The sequence below is a fragment of the Eupeodes corollae genome, chromosome 2, assembly GCF_945859685.1.
Source record: "Eupeodes corollae chromosome 2, idEupCoro1.1, whole genome shotgun sequence".
Lineage (NCBI taxonomy): Eukaryota > Metazoa > Arthropoda > Insecta > Diptera > Syrphidae > Eupeodes > Eupeodes corollae.
In genome coordinates this window covers 59,277,536-59,294,746 of record NC_079148.1, presented here as the reverse complement: position 1 = coordinate 59,294,746, position 17,211 = coordinate 59,277,536, and the positions used below count along the sequence as shown (strand labels likewise).

The 17,211-nt window shown below is 32.7% G+C and overlaps 1 protein-coding gene across 2 annotated transcripts in view; it reads right to left on the bottom strand.

The window, feature by feature from the left end:
• LOC129946412 (heat shock protein beta-1) overlaps nucleotides 1–16,964 on the bottom strand; it is a 47,837-nt gene extending 30,873 nt beyond the window's left edge. The window contains exon 1 of one of the 2 annotated variants that reach the window (XM_056056594.1): nucleotides 16,547–16,964. In XM_056056594.1, coding sequence (XP_055912569.1) covers nucleotides 16,547–16,725 — 179 coding nt within the window. In that variant the 5' untranslated portion in view covers nucleotides 16,726–16,964. The remainder of the gene's footprint in view (nucleotides 1–16,546) is intronic. The other variant, XM_056056595.1, reaches the window with a different exon arrangement.
• Between the last annotated feature and the right edge of the window lie 247 nt (nucleotides 16,965–17,211).

The following is a 17,211-nucleotide window of genomic DNA, read 5'->3' as shown; positions in this document are numbered from 1 at the left end:
TTAACTCTGAATTCGGGATTAACTAGTTTTGGGTTTAAATCGGATTTAACTTAGCACTGAAAAATACATAAAATAAGAAATATGATGTTTTTTCTTTTTTTTTTATATTGTACGCGCACTCAAGGGGATATGAATACCCTTATAAAGATTATACACAGTGCGAGTAATTAGGAAGGGAGGATAGGATTTAAAAGAAGATACCGATGCACATTGGTTTTGAATGCCTGCACATTGTAATGATTGGAAAATATTGAGTCTGGTAAAGCATTCCACATTCGTGTAGTGCGACTAAAAAAAGAATCTCTGAACTTTACAGTACCACCGAAATTAGGCTCAAGGGTAAACTGATGGGCATTCCTAAAAGAACGAGTATTACGGTTGAATTGTTTGAGGGGAGGAATGCAACTGGCTATTTCATTAGAGCATTGCTTATGGAAGTAGCGATAGAATAATGAGAGACATGAAACCTTACGACGCGTCGCGACGGTGCTCGAGAGATGGAAAAGTTTCAGTTAGACGATGGTCACCTATCATTTTTAGAGCTCTCTTTTGAATTCTGTCCAAGAGACTCAAGTGGGTTATAGGAGCACCTGCCCAAATATGGGAATTGTACTCAAGTTTTGGACGAATATAGGCTTTATAATTTATAGCCAGATCAGAAGGGGTAACAAACTTCTTGCATCGTCGGAGAAAACTTAAACACTTAGCAGCATTTTTGGCGATGTCAAATATGTGATCACTCCACTGATAGCTGTTTAGTCTCCTCGATGCAAGTACCCCTCATGGATAGTGGCATTGGGGGAGGGTTACGCTTTTGCGACAGTAGACAGCATTGAGTTTTCAAAGCATTAAATTCTACACGGTTTTTGATTCCCCATTGAACAATGCTGTCAAAATCTGAATTTAATGAGCTTATCATACGCTGCCGTTGGTAGTCCACATCCGAAGAACAAGGATGAGAATCTAAAAACGAATATGAAAATCTGAGGGTACTGTCATCCTCGAAACAATTTGTGGGTTAGAAGTTTCAGACAAAAGATCATTTATAAAAATGAGGAAGAGCGTCGGAGACAAAACGGAGCCCTGAGGCACACCAGCGTTTATTTTATGAATATCAGATTTGCACCCTCCAATACTACTTGAATGGAACGCCCCGAAAGGTAATTTCTAACCCAACGAAGAAGGGATTCATCAATACCAAATGCACGCATTTTCGATAAGAGAGCTTGATGCCAAACTCTATCAAATGCTTTTGAAATATCAAGTGCAATAATCTTACTTTCTCCAAAACGATGTAAATATTTGTTCCACTGTTCGGTGAGATTATCCATGAGATCATCAGTGGACCTATTGCAACGAAAGCCAGATTGCCGGTCATTAAGAAGCTTTCGTTCTTCAAGATATTTCTTAAGCTGAGTCGGAAATGAATTCGAAATGATTTTTTGACATTTTTATTTTAGTAGAAATGCCAAAATTGACATTTTAATCTCTCGGCAGTACACTCAATGCATTCTGTGATTAGGTGTGATTATTTTTGAATCACATAGAACTGTTTTGACTAATCTTAAAACTTCCCCAGTAACTTACTAACATACTCGTAATTTGTCAATGCGGAAGGGATGGACTTTCTTAAAGGCAAACTATTTGGGTAAAATTATTTGATAGTCTTTTTGAACATATGTAGATTCCTTGAAGGAAGGAAGGGATTGACTTTCTTTAAGGCAAACTATTTGGGGAAAATTATTTGACAGTCTTTTTGAACATATGTAGTTTCCTTGATTTTTTTTACTTTAAGACCATGGAAGGAAGCAACTTTTTGCTTTGAATTTAGAGTGATAGTAAGTCTCTTCAAATCTCTGAATGTGACAGTTTCTTTTATTAATTTTCTCTTTTCTGGTCCTTATTCATTTCATTAAATTAAAAGTAGGAACTCAATACTGACAAGCCTATAGTTATTTATTGAACACACGAATAGCTTTCAATAAACAAGCCAAATGTCTATTTTTGAAACATTTCGTTTTTTAAACATGCTTCTTCAAACAAGACAGGGAAATATTCTCAACTGTTACTCAAACTTTTTATTTAACATAAGACGATACTTACGAATCGATTACCGTCACTTATGGCGTTTACATTGATTAAATTTTCCTTTGTTGGATGCGACATCTTTATAGAATAGTCGGTCAAATAGATCACTCAATATTATTGAAGTCCGTTAAAGCAATAGGCGAGTGACTTGAATGATAATTGCATTTAAAATTGTACATATTTTTCAACACGTGTTTCATTCATTGAAAAAAATAAATATTCAAACCCCGTTAAAAACAAAAAAAAACACACATCTCTGAACCTAGTGCGATGTTAAAAAGATTAAACATTTCTATAAAATGTTTGAAATATTCGTAAGGAATTGTACAATGCTTAAAGAACAAACTACAAATGTTTTAAAATTGTGATAATAACAAATTTCTCCTCTCAACAAACTATAAATGTATTAAAATTGTGATTAATTTGACAAGAGTTTATTCTATATGTAAACTTGGACTATTGGAAGTTACTTGTTTTCGTCATTTGTTTATCTCAAAGATATTTGCTCAAATCGAGGCCCACATACAAAGAATATAAAAAAGTTTATGGAAGATTATCATTATCAAAGCAATAATTTGTACTTTTAAGTAAATTTTTTATATATTTACTTATGTTCATTAAACAAAATGGACAGACAGTACTGTGTACATTAGTAATAAACGGTGATTTTTTAAGAGCTTGAGAACTTTTTTTAAAAAAAAAAACGCATAAAATTTGCAAAATCTCATCGATTCTTTATTTGAAACGTTAGATTGGTCCATGACATTTACTTTTTGAAGATAATTTCATTTAAATGTTGACCGCGGCTGCGTCTTAGGTGTTCCATTCAGAAAGTCCAATTTTGGGTAACTTTTTCGAGCATTTCGGCCGGAATAGCCCGAATTTCTTCGGAAATGTTTTCTTCCAAAGCTGGAATAGTTGCTGGCTTATTTGTGTAGACTTTAGACTTGACGTAGCCCCACAAAAAATAGTCTAAAGGCGTCAAATCGCATGATCTTGGTGGCCAACTTACCGGTCCATTCCTTGAGATGAATTGTTCTCCGAAGTTTTCCCTCAAAATCACGAGCTGTGTGGCATGTACCGCCATCTTGTTGAAACCACATGTCAACCAAGCTCAGTTCTTCCATTTTTGGCAACAAAAAGTTTGTTAGCATTGAACGATAGCGATCGCCATTCACGGTAACGTTGCGTCCAACAGCATCTTTGAAAAAATACGGTCCAATGATTCCACCAGCGTACAAACCACACCAAACAGTGCATTTTTCGGGATGCATGGTCAGTTCTTGAACGGCTTCTGGTTGCTCTTCACTCCAAATGCTGCAATTTTGCTTATTTACGTAGCCATTCAACCAGAAATGAGCCTCATCGCTGAACAAAATTTGTCGATAAAAAAGCGGATTTTCTGCCAACTTTTCTAGGGCCCATTCACTGAAAATTCGACGTTGTGGCAGATTGTCGGCTTCAGTTCTTGCACGAGCTGTATTTTATACGGTTTTACACCAAGATCTTTGCGTAAAATCTTCCATGTGGTCGAATAACACAAGCCCAATTGCTGTGAACGGCGACGAATCGATATTTCACGGTCTTTAGCAACAATCTCAGAAACAGACGCAATATTCTCTTCTGTACGCACTGTACGCATTCGTGTGGTTGGTTTAATGTCCAATAAAGTAAACTGAGTGCGAAACTTGGTCACAATCGCATTAATTGTTTGCTCACTTGGTCGATTATGTAGACCATAAATCGGACGTAAAGCGCGAAACACATTTCGAACCGAACACTGATTTTGGTAATAAAATTCAATGATTTGCAAGCGTTGCTCGTTAGTAAGTCTATTCATGATGAAATGTCAAAGCATACTGAGCATCTTTCTCTTTGACACCATGTCTGAAATCCCGCTTGATCTGTCAAATACTAATGCATGAAAATCCTAACCTCAAAAAAATCACCCTTTATATGAATGAGCACACTCGACGTTGCATTACTGGCTGGAAGAATGTAAATTAGCATTCAACAAGGCCATTTGAACCATCAATCATTTAAGCTTTATTTTATACAATTCAATTTGTTGAAAAATGTATTTATTTGCACAAATTCTTATCTTTTGAATTTTTACTCCTGGGTGAATAAAATAAAATACAAGAGCATTGACTTCCTTATGTAAACCTCCCAAAAGTCTTCATCAAAAAATATACATGCTTTAAATTCTTTTACGAGATTTAATTATTCCACTTTAATGCGACTAATTACAAACATAAAAGAGTAGATTTTTTCATTTAAAACCTAGTTAATGGTCGTTAAAGTGTCATATGATTACTTAATTATATTATTACTACCTTCCTATGTATGTAATAAAATTTTCTTCTAGAAATAATTGAATTAATTGCGTCTCATTCAATTTGCTAATAAAAATAAACAAGCAAAAAAAAACTTTACTATTGAATGCAGCTCTTTTAAAGATTTATGAATGCACTTTTTGAATGTTCTTTCTGAGATCACTTAGTATCTACACAACACTCAAAGCGAAATTATTCAAATCGGCCATTTAAATAAAAATGGACATTTTGTTCATTCATCAGAGCATGACATGAATTATTCATGGCAGAACATTATTTTGATTAGCAGAAGATGTATTTACATTATGATTTCTTACATATAAAATTTGGTTTTGGGTGAATGTCATCATTTACACAAAATGAAGTTACATTCATATAAATAAAATAAAAAGTCTTCAATAAGGACCAGAGACCTCGAACTCTTTTAAGTAAGTAAGCAAGTAATTCATTTATTTATAAATATTTTAATACAGTTTGAATAAACATAACGAATTTTATAAAGCTTTGGCATAGCCGTCAGCTCAGTTGGAAAAGTATATAAAGCGTTTTTCGTTTATTTAATAAAATTTAAATGAATTGATTTGAATAAAGTCAGGCATTAAAAGATTTCTGTACTTATAAATTGAATTTAAAAAACAGTACAATAATTTCCACTTTACACGATTTAATAATTCTATTGTAAAATTGTTTTTCTGGAAAAATCTTAGTCTTTGGTGTACACTGGGCAAATGCTTATAAAATGGAAGCAGTCTTCTTTTGCTTTCATGTTGCATAGAGTACAGAATTGCTGGAAATTTCCGTTGTATGGACTGCCATTTAAGGTTAGGTTAGGTTAGGTTGGAGTGGCTGTCCAGATGTCATTGACACACGTAGACCTCATGGGTCCATTGTGATACCACTAATGAGGTTACTCATGGGAGTAATGAATTTAAACAAACCATTTTGTACTTTTAATAAAGTTAGAGAGACGTTTTGTGTCAATCGTTGCCAGTTCACTGGTGTTATTGAAGAAGGGATTACCGAGAAAGTAATTCCTTCTAATGGAGAGTGCTGGACATGTACATAGAAGGTGTTGGACTGTTTCCTCTTCCTCCTCGTCCATGCAGCTTCTACAGAAGTCATTTGTGTAGACCCCTAGCCTCAGAACATGTCTTCCTATGAAGCAGTGTCCCGTTATTACTCCAATCGTAGAGCTTATACTTTGTCTGCTCAGTGATATCAAGCTTTTTGACCGCTTTAAGTCAATACTTGGCCATATTTGCTTGGTTGCTAGGAAGGTGGTACTTTGTGACCATCTAGCATTTGTTGTTTCTAGAGCATATTGCTTGAGAAGATATTTGCATGTAGCAAGTGGTGTTCCTATGTTATGTTTTTGTCTAACATAAGGCAGAAGTGTTCCGTTTTTGGCGAGCTCATCGGCTTTGCAATTTCCCGGAATGTCTCTGTGGCCCGGCACCCAAATGAGGTGAATGTTAAACTGTTCCGTCATCTCATTCAGAGATGATCGACAATCGTGGACTGTTTGAGAGTTTGTGGAGACAGACGCGAGAGATTTAAGAGCGACTTGGCTGTCTGAGAAGATTCGTATACCCTAACAAGATATAACGTTTTCTTTGAGCCAGGATAGTGCCTCTTTAATCGCCATAACTTCTGCATGGAATACACTACATTGATTGGGAAGTCTATAGGATAGACTGAGATTCAGTTGTTCTGAAAAGATACCACTTCCAACTCCGTGATCGGTCTTTGAACCGTCAGTATAGAAGTGTACCGCATCGTCTTTCAGGGGTCTCTCTTCTGCCCAGGAGGATCTTGAAGGGATGGACACATGAAAACTTTTACCAAATACCATTTTTGGGGTGGTATAGTCTAAGCGATCTGGGATAGATCTGAAATTGTCTAGAATAGTAGTATGTCCAGTATTGTTACTGGTCCATTGAGAGGTGGCTCTAAGCCTTACACATGAGTTGGCAGCCACCTTTTTGGAGAAGATGTCAAGTGGTGTTATGTTTAAAAGCGAAGTGCTCCTGTGATGCACATACCTACTGACCGCTGGTCTTTGATGAGCTTATTTAGATTTACCATCTTGTCAATTGCGGCCCACCATACAACAGCTCCATAAATGAGTATCGGTCTGATTACCGAAGTGTATAGCCAGTGTCTAAAATGAGGCCTTAATATTTAGCTTGGTCGGAAAAGCTTAATGGTATTCCTCTAATCTTGGTTGGGCTAATCTGAGGAATTTTATATCTTCTCGAAAAGAGTATTAATTCTGTTTTGTGTGGGTTGGCGTCCAATCCAAATTGCTTAGCCCATTTAGTTAGCCTGTTTAAGGCATTTTGTAGGAGTTCCGAGAGAACTTGGGGGTGCTTCCTAGATATGGATATTGCAACGTCGCGTCGCCAGCATAGGCAATCACCTTGAAATCCTCTGCTTTCAATGATGTAAGTAGGTCGTTTACTACCATATTCCATAAAAGAGGAGAAAGGACTCCACCTTGGGGAGTGCCTCGATTCACCGATCTGGTGGTAGTAAAACTTCTCATGTTAGAAATTATTGTCCTGCTTTTGAGCATGAGACTTATAAGATCTATGAGTGATTTCTCTAGTTTCAGCTTATCCATTGCTGTTGTGATCGCCTGGTAGCTGACGTTGTTGAAAGCTCCTTCAATATTTAGGAACGCTACTAGGTTATATTCTTTGTATTCGAGGGAATGTTCAATAGTACGTACCAGCGAGTGAAGTGCTGATTCTACTGATTTTCCCTTAGAGTAAGCATGTTGAGCTGTGGAAATGAGATATGGTTTTAAATTATGTCTGATATAAATTTCAATCAATCTTTCCAAGGTTTTAAGAAGGAAGGATGATAGGCTGATTGGTCGTAGATCTTTAGGGTTAACGTGTGAGGGTTTCCCTGCTTTGGGAATGAAGACTACTTTTGCCATTCTAAAGGCTTTGGGAATATATCTCAACCTTACACAGCTTGTCAGAATGATTTCCAATGGTGGAATAATCATGTCTGAGCATTTTTGTAGCTCGGCCGGAATGATTCCGTCTTATTCTGCTACTAATTCAAATATTTTGTATTTAGCTGACAGCAATAAATTTTGGTTTGAGAAAATAATCCTCCATGCCATATTCAGCAAGCTTTGCGAAGACTTCTCCTTTTCAATTAGATGATTTTTTAAATCCATCGTTTTGTTCAATTTCACTCCAAAATAATTGTAATCTTTATTCTTTAGTGATTTCAAGACGATGGCCATTGAAGAACTATCCTTCTCTAACCAAACTGTGAGAAGATCTTGTAAATACTATGATTTTGGAGTTTTCAATATTTATTGCAAGTCCCCATGTGTTGCAATATGTTGATAACCGATTTTTGCCAACATCGTTAATGAACAACGCAAACAGCAAAGCACTCAAAGAGCACCCTTGTTTAACACCAGCGTTATTATCAAACCATTGTGAGAACGTATAGATCCATCCCAAACCGCTGCTTCTGTACCAGTATACATATTTCTTAATACATTTAAAAGTTTTGAGGTTATTCCCAGTTGAGAGAGTTTAAAAAAAAGTGCATTTCTTTTCACAAGGTCGAAAGCTGCCTTAAAATCAACAAAAATAGCGTAAATCTTCTTATTTCTGGATTGGAATGCTTTGACAATTGACGTTAAAACAAATATCTGATCCACAGTACAATTGTTTTTCTTGAAACCCGCTTGAAGGTCAGTTAAAATGCTGTTATTACCAACCCACTTTCTATTCTATTCACTAAAACACCGCAAAATATTTTAGCCATAAAATTCATAAATGATATTCCCCCATAATTTTCGACGTTGTTTGGATCACCTTTCTTATGAATAGGGAAACAAACAGATTTTCTGAACGAGGGGGGAATAAAGCTGGTTGAAAGAATGTTGTTGAGAAGCTACTTAAGCTTATCAATGAAAGCTGGTGTTGCATTTTTAAAGTTTTCATATGGATATGGTGCTTTTCCATCTTTTGCTCTTTGAAGTACAATTTGCATTTCATTTACGTATATTTCGAACTCTTTTATGTGAACTGGTTTTTGTCATTTGGAAACATTTATAATAAATATAAATTTGGTAAGCATAAAACATTTTTACTTCTCTGTACTAATTTGTATAAAAACTGACAACAGCCAGCTGAAACTTGATAGCATTTTTATTGTTCGTAGTCAATCAGAAAAAAAAATATATAAGTCCTTCCAAGGCAAGAAACACAAGTTCAATTTATAATGTAGGTTTTCTAAATTACTTATTTATGTCTTAAGCAAAGAAGTAGAACATATAATATATTTATACCTATATGTATAAAAAATCGATGACCATAACAATTTTCTTCAAACAGGGAAATCGTCACGAACATTCAAATTTCTTATTAGTAAAACGTAAACAAACACCCCGTTTTATTATCATACACAAAATGTCTTCCCATCTACAATTCCTCCCCTCGTTTACAATCTTCCTAACCTTGTCAAATTATATATATTCATACATCCAGATATATATGCATACGTAAAAAACAATACTTTGTCCTATATTCTAATAAATTGGATAGCTTGGGAAATAGAGTTGGTATTCTTGAGTCTTCAGCTAAACTTTTTGTATCCTAGTAGTTGCTGTTGTTAGAAATCCTTGCAAAACCTTAGGAACGAAATTTAACCTAGGTTCCTAAACATCTCTCTACTCATACAAATAATTTTCTAAAACTTTGTCTCTTTTTCCTTTTATTATATTTTTCTTTAAAGATCCAAAGCTAGAACTTAAGATTGTGAAACATATGTATGTAAATGTGCTTATATAAAATAAAATAGATAAAAATAAATTGGGTGGCGCAACAGTCCTTTGAGAACTAGGGCCTAGTGACTGACAACTCGCAACCATTCCTGTGTGCGAGTACTGTTGTCAGGGATGGAAGGGACCTACAGTTGTATGCCGAATCTGAACTCTTGGAGAATTTGTCAATTCCTCGCAAGAGGCAGTACCCGTGAAAAAAACTTAAGGTGGCATAGGCAGGGATCGAACCCAAGACCTCTCGCATGACAGTCCAACTAACCATCATGCCAAGGGTACTACAAATGTGCTAAAATGAATTAATTATAATTTTACAGCCACGAACTCAGCTCACAGAGGGTATGTAAGGTAAAAGTTATTTGCAACTCTACCTCACAAACTATTTTATGACACAAGAACACGTTCGTGTTGAGAAATTAGGTTTACGTCACTTATTTATTGGACATCAAAAAGAAAAGGACCTCAGGAAGTATACTACACACGAATTGGTGAATTTGGTTTGTTCTTCTAATCAGATATAAGCTTTTATTAAGAAAAAGTTTCATTAAAAGTTAAGACAAGTAGAAGTATGTTATTTTAAACTTAAGTTGTTTATTTTTAAATGCACAAATATTACGTAGGTATTGTATCATTCGATTAGTCGTTTTTTTTGTCATTCTTTCTGAACAACTTCAACCTTTACTCACCGCTTATACCTGATTACTTAAAAAATCTTACTGACATCATCGCTTAACACACATCATGCGACTAAAGTTTATTTCTTTTTGATTTGTTATCTCATAATTCTAAATTTCATTAGCATAGAGTAGAGAATATAGAAAGAGAGATATTCCTTCCTAATGTGTGGATTAAAAATGTATTTGGATTTGGATACATTAGAAGAACATAAATTGTTTTTCTTATAACAACCTTTATCGGCGCAGATTATAAAAAAAAGAAAACAAATTCTTAGAGAATATTTTTTTTTAATAAATATGTATATGTACTGTTTTGTTTATTAATAATAACAAAATATTTTGTTTATAAGAACATAATACGAGTATGTATACAAATTAGCTTATATGTGTTTAATAGCATGTTGTGGGCGAAAATGGTTGTACGTCTTTCGTCAATTAACAACAATGTATGATTTAGTTATAAGCTAAGAGAGTTGCTCATGCCAACAAGAATTTATTATATTTTTTTATTCCAACTGACCGTGACGTTTCTTCGTTTTTCTTTTTATTTAAATACAAAAACATTTGTTGTTGTTGAGCGGATATAGCAAGCAATATATCACTCTTATGAACTTGCCAAAATAAAACAAATACAGGTGCTCAAAAAATTGAACATATACAACTGCATTCATTTTATTATTTTTAATTAATTTATTTTATATGTACCGTTAAATAGGAGTGTGAAAATTGAATGTTAAATTAATACAAACTTCATATAATAAATGTATACGCCTAATTCTTAATTTCGGAAATTTATTCAATTATTTCAAATTATCAAAACTATTTTAGTATTTCAAATTATAAAAACTTACATTTGAAAATAAAGAAAAGTTTAAAAAGTAGCATACACCACACACAGAAATCTAAAATAAATAAATAAGGTGACGCATAAGTCCGTAGAGAACTGTGCGGGTCATTTCAGAAATGGAGAGGACCTACTGCTTGTATGCCGAATCCAAACGGCTTATTTGAGAAAGCACTTTTCATGACAAAAATTACTCTTGAGGGATTTGTGTATTCCTCGAAAGGGGCAGTAGATACCCGTGTCATAGGCAGCGATTAATCTCATCATGCCACATGTACAACAGAACAGAGAACTGATATGTAATCAGTGTAATTTGAAAACTATTTTCTATAAGAAAAATGCTCAATTATCTAACTGTAGACAAAAGTAAATGATTGCCATAATTGTTAATCAAAAACTTAGCAATAACACACCTTAAGAGACTAAGATGCCATCTACAGTGTCGGTTAAAACTAAAGCACGAAATCGTTTCATTTTGGAAAAAGTCAAATAAAACTACAAATTAAGATATAAAATTATTTTTTTTGTATTTATTTTAAATAATAATATTATTGTCTTAAATTAACAGTATTTAGATTTGCTATAATTATTTACATATTTAAAATATTACAAAATATTAAGAATTCTTATGAAAAACGATTGGACAAAACTAAAGCACATGTAGCCTATTTTAAAATAACTCATCTGTTTGGTCTATATTTTACAGTTATTTAATGAGAACAACAAAAATAACTGCTTTTTGCTTATGTTTTTTTCATTGTGACTAAGAAAAGTGAATTTTTCACCATTCAGCGTCATCTTTTGTAAGCATTGCATCGAGATTTTAAAATGGCTCGCGATAAGTACTCCGACGAATTAAAAGAAAAAATTATGTCTGATTTCAATAATGGCTAATCAGTTCCATTCATAAACAAAAAATAAGGTATTAATCATTCAGTGATTTCCCGAGTAATTTCTCGTTTTCGTGCTCGAGGAACAGTGTAAACTATTCATAGTGGTGGTAGACCGCGACAAACTTCAAATCGCGAAGACAGAAAAAGCGTCAGGGTTATTAAAAAAGATCCTTTCATATCATCGGAAATCATTAAAAAAGAATTGGGTTTAAAAATATCAAGTAGGACTATCCGGAGAAGAGCGGTTGATGTTGGCCTCCGATCATATTGAACAGCGAACAAACCATTTATTTCTGCCAGACTTGAATTGGCAAAAGCACATTTGAACTGGAATGATCTTCTCTGATAAATCGAAGTTCAATTTGAAAGGATCCGACGGATTTCATACAGTACGCAGGCCAGAAGGTAAACGTTTAAATCCTCGCTATTCAAAAGGAACAATAAAACACGGTGGGGGTTGTATTATGGTCTGGGGATGTTTTTCCAGCGACGGAGTCGGACCGATCCACAGAATTAGAGGTAAAATGGACAGTTCCATGCATAGAGATATCCTTCAAAATGTCATGTATCATTATACAGAAGAAAACATGCCATTGAGATGGATATTTCAACATGACAACGATCCTAAACATACTGCTAAAGTTGTGAAGGATTGGTTAAATCAAAATAATGTTAAAGTAATGCAATGGCCAGCACAATCCCTGATCTCAACCACATAGAGAATCTATGGGGAATTGTAGATCAGAGGATTGATCGCTCCAATTGCAAAAACCAACAGGCTCAAAGTATTTGGAATAATATCCCCAGCCAGTACATAGAAAACCTTATCAACTCCATGGCGAATCGATGTGCTGCCGTCATAAAAAATAAAGGATATGCCACTAAGTATTGAAATTTAAATAGTTTTAAAGATTGTGTTTGTGAAATGTGCTTTAGTTTTGTCCAATCGTTTTTCACAAGAATTCTAAATATTTTGTAGTATTTTAAATATGTAAATAATTATAGCAAATCTTAATATCGTTAATTTAAAACAATAATATTATTATTTAAAATAAATAAAAAAAAATAATTTTATATCTTAATTTGTAGTTTTATTTGACATTTTCCAAAATGAAACGATTTCGTGCTTTAGTTTCGTCCGACACTGTATGTTAGAACCAAAGGATGTTTTTTACTTGAGTTTAAATTATCTTAAGTACCCATAGAAAAATATAAATTTAGGCCGCCGACCATTTACCACACAAAATAAAGGCTCAGATTGGCTTTTTTACACAGTTATTCGCACAAACAACTTTATTCACTTTGGATTTTTGTATATTGTGATTGTGTTGCTAAAGGTCGACTTAAGTAAAACAAAAAGAGGCTGGAGTGCGACCATACTGATAACTTCCCATCCCGTCTGTCGATTTGTCTTGCTTAAAAGTTTGTGGTGTTGGCTTAAAAAAGTTGTTAGTTTTAAAAATTATTCTTAAAAATTTTAAATCTACCAACATTATTTTTCATATAAAGAAATAATTAAGTTTGAAAATCTAATTTTATTAAATAGATTTTTAGTCGAAAACAAATTTTTACCAATTTTATTAGCATTTCTTAAATGTTTAAAAATTGAATGAATGAAATTAAACTTGGGAACTGTTTTCTGTAGATTTTATTTTTTTTTTATGAAAAAATGGAATGTTGGATTTTATAAAAAAAAGAGGCTGGGATGCGACCCACACTGATAACTTTCCATCCCGTCTGTCGATTTGTCTTGCTTAAAAGTTTGTCTATATGTACTCGTATCAATTTTTACCAAATATGCGTACTATTTTTTGTAGATTTTATTTTTTATGAAAAAACGGACTGTTGGATTTTTAAATAAAAATTACTGAATATCGAAAACAATTTTTTCTGTGAAATAAAATAAGTTTGAAGCCAATATTTTTAATTTTTGAAAAGCTATTTGAGTCGAAAGTAAATTTTTACCAAGTTTTATTAAGTTTTTTGTTTAGGTTTGTATTTTTTGTAAAAAAAACTGTCAATTCGATTTTTCTCAAATTTTGTTCAAATGGTGAAAACAATATTTCTTATAACTTAAAATTAGTTAGAAGCCATAATCTCAAGGTTTTGAAAAGATATTTGAGTCGAAAATCAATTTTTCCCAACTTTTATTCATTTTTTGTTTAGGTTTGTATTTTTTGTAAAAAAACTGTCAATTCGATTTTTCTCAAAATCTTACTGAATATTGACAACGATATTTTTTAAAAGAAAAAAGTAGTTTAAAGCCAATATCTCATGGTTTTGAAAAGATATTTGAGTCGAAATTTAATATTTACCAACTTTGAGTACCTAATGGTTTTTATTTTTTTTTTAAAAAATCTGTTAATTCGATTTTTCACAAAATTTTACCAGATGTTAAAAACGTTACTTTTCGTTGCAAAAAATTGTTTTGGAGATAAAATTATTTTTTATTAGTAAAATGTTCGAGGTGACAAATTTTCGTAGTCGATATCTGGTTTTTGAGCTTTGGACGACAAAAAAAAAACGTACGAACGTACATACACACGCACGCACAGACATATTTCTAAAAATCTTTTATTTCAACTCTGGGGACCTTGAATCGTCGAGAAATGTCAAAATCGGACCCATTACAATAACTTCCTATGGGAAGTTAAAAATGACGTTTTTTGTATTAAGTCACATATTGTTTTTCATCCGAAATCCACTTCAACCTCAAACCTAAATTTTATAAGTCCAAATACTACACCAAAAATAAAAATATTCCCATTTTTTCTTAATCTTGGAAAAGTTTAATTAAAATCTAAATTTTCTTCTAAAAAAAAACTTTACCACTCATAGTTTTGAAAAGTTGAACAAAAATAACGTTTGAATAAAAATTGAAAGACTTACAGTGTTTATTTTTGTTTTAAGATTGCATAAAAGCAAAACAAATATTTTGACACTATTATGTAGAGAAGCTTGATCAAGTGTTTTTTTTTCCTTTTTGTTTATACTTTTTTTTCTATTTTCATTTAATTGAACTCAATTTTTCACATCAAACACAGCAGGTTAAAGTTTTTGAATTTTAATTCAAATAATATTTTGAATAAGATTTAGGATTTTGTATCGTTGTCCAGTGACGTAAATACAACTAACGGTTGAGTATTTTTCATAGATTTTAAGTGAATGTGAGTAGTTTTTCATTTGTAAAAAGCATACAGAAATTTGTAGGTATTGTTATTGTCTTTAATTTTAAAGACCTGGCTGTAAATCAGAACTATGCTCTTAATTTTTTTTGGAAAGTTTTCAGCAAAATAAATTGAAAAACTAATGTTTTCTCAGTAGATATGTTAAAACGTCGAACCCGTCTTATCCTCTTTTGGTTTAACATGCCTTGATTTTTAAAAAGAATGTTTGGTTATCGCATAAAAACATTTGTTTGATAATTTTGTTATTCTCAAATTCTCTTCACAAAAATTTGATAAAAACCATTTAAAGTCATTTTTTGCTGATGATTTTTAAATGGAAAACAGTTTTTTTAGAAAAATTTGTGCATATAAAAACAGTTTGGTAGTTAAAAATACGTTGTTATGACAAGAGCACGTTATTTAGTTAGTTGTTAGGGCTTTTAATTCCCTATCATTTAAGATTTAAATATATTCAATTCAAGTTTATTGAAATAACGTTTTTGATTTAAATAAAGATCCATCTAGTTAGGACATAAACCAAGGCTTATAGGATGGATCTTCTAATTAAAAATTCAAAGTGTCTATGATGGCATTCTGAAAGGAAAAGACGAGCGAACATTTAAACTTGTTTAAACAATTTTCTTCGATCGCACGTCTTACAAAATCTCTTAGGTATATCGTTATAGCACAGTTTTTTTTTTCATTTTTGAAAAACAAGCTAAAAAAAAATAACGTTTTCATTTCAAAAAAAGTCCATCAATGTACATATTTATTCGACTGCATTTTTCGCACCAAGTTCAAAATAAATCGTTGAAGTGAAAGTAAAGCCCACTCGTGAACGAATTTGATAGATCCACTGGAATCGCACAAGAAATGCGATTGCCAGCAATATGAATCTGCAAAAATAAAATGTTCTCTAACTTTCACACACCAACGAATAAAATACCAACAAATTTAAAAATTACCTAGGCAACTAATAAAATACCAACCGTTTTTATGTGTTTGGACAAAAAACAGAACATTCAATTTTAAATAATGTGAATGTGAGTCAGAGCTGAAATAGAACTAGGTACCTATCTATTATAATAGCTGCGCCATATGTACATACATAAGTGCATAGGTATAGATTTGAAAAATGTATTGGGTACCTATATAACATTTTTGGAACACTAGCTCTTCTGCAGCAACACAAAAACGAATATGTACATCTTTGAACTGTAACGTTAACGCTTCTGGTGGCTAAGTAACCTCAAAATCGAGAAGACTAATCTATTTTTAGAGACAAATTTTCGGTGGCGTCGTAAATCAATACAATTCACATACAATGTAGCGTCGTCTTAGGCATTCGAAAAAAATTGAATTGGAAATTTTACTTTAGTCTCGAGAATATTTCTATGTAGGCACTTTCTTTTTCTATGGCTTAAATGGCATTGAACCGGAACTCTATTTTTGAGTTGAAAAAGAAAAGAAAAAACTACCTATCCACCTATTGCCAAATGCCGGTCGCCAGAACCAGTGACATGACATTACTTCAAACATAGACATGGGCAGAAGACAGAACCGATAAGATAGTGGAGTAACTACGATATTATTATTATTATATTGTGCTCTGAGAATTTCCTTTAATCTATCTAAACAATGTACTTTGATACTATAAATAATTTTCTCTACAGTAGAATATAAGTAAACAATGGAAAAGTAAAAAATTAAAAAAAAACAACATACCTTGTAGATTCAAAGAAGTTAGCCTCACGATTCATCAATTCGGAGCGGAACTTAGCCATTTCTTCTTCCATTTTGCGCATTTCGGAATCAAATCGCTCCCGAATGCTTGAGAATTCTGTATCAATTACACTGAAATCTCCTAATTTGATGGGAATATTCCTCTTGCTTGACTCGGCCATTGCGCTTTTATTTGTTTATTTATTAATAGACGTTGATGTAGATTTAGAAAATTGTTATTATTATTGTTGTTGACACTTGAGATCACGACAACACCGCACGAATGTTTTTTTTTTTTAAATTTCAACAATTTATTAATATAAATGTAGATACAATATAAAAGTATATTGTAAATTTAGAGCGGATTCAATTTTAGGACAAAATACTCCTTTACTCGTCGAACGCAAGATATTTATTGAATTAAAATTAAAAACGAACGATGAAATCACTTTTATAATGAGTTGAAGATGAAGTTTACGTTTTTTGTGAGAGAGTAATTTGTAGAATTTTTCTCTTGAGTGGTTTTGTTTGAGTTAAAAGAGATGCCAAAGTGTTGGTTAGTAGTGTACTTTTGAGATGATTTTTGACATTTGTTTTTGTTGTTTGACTTAAGGGTACGTTTTCATTGAGCAGATTCAAACGACACATTGAATATACACATATCGAAA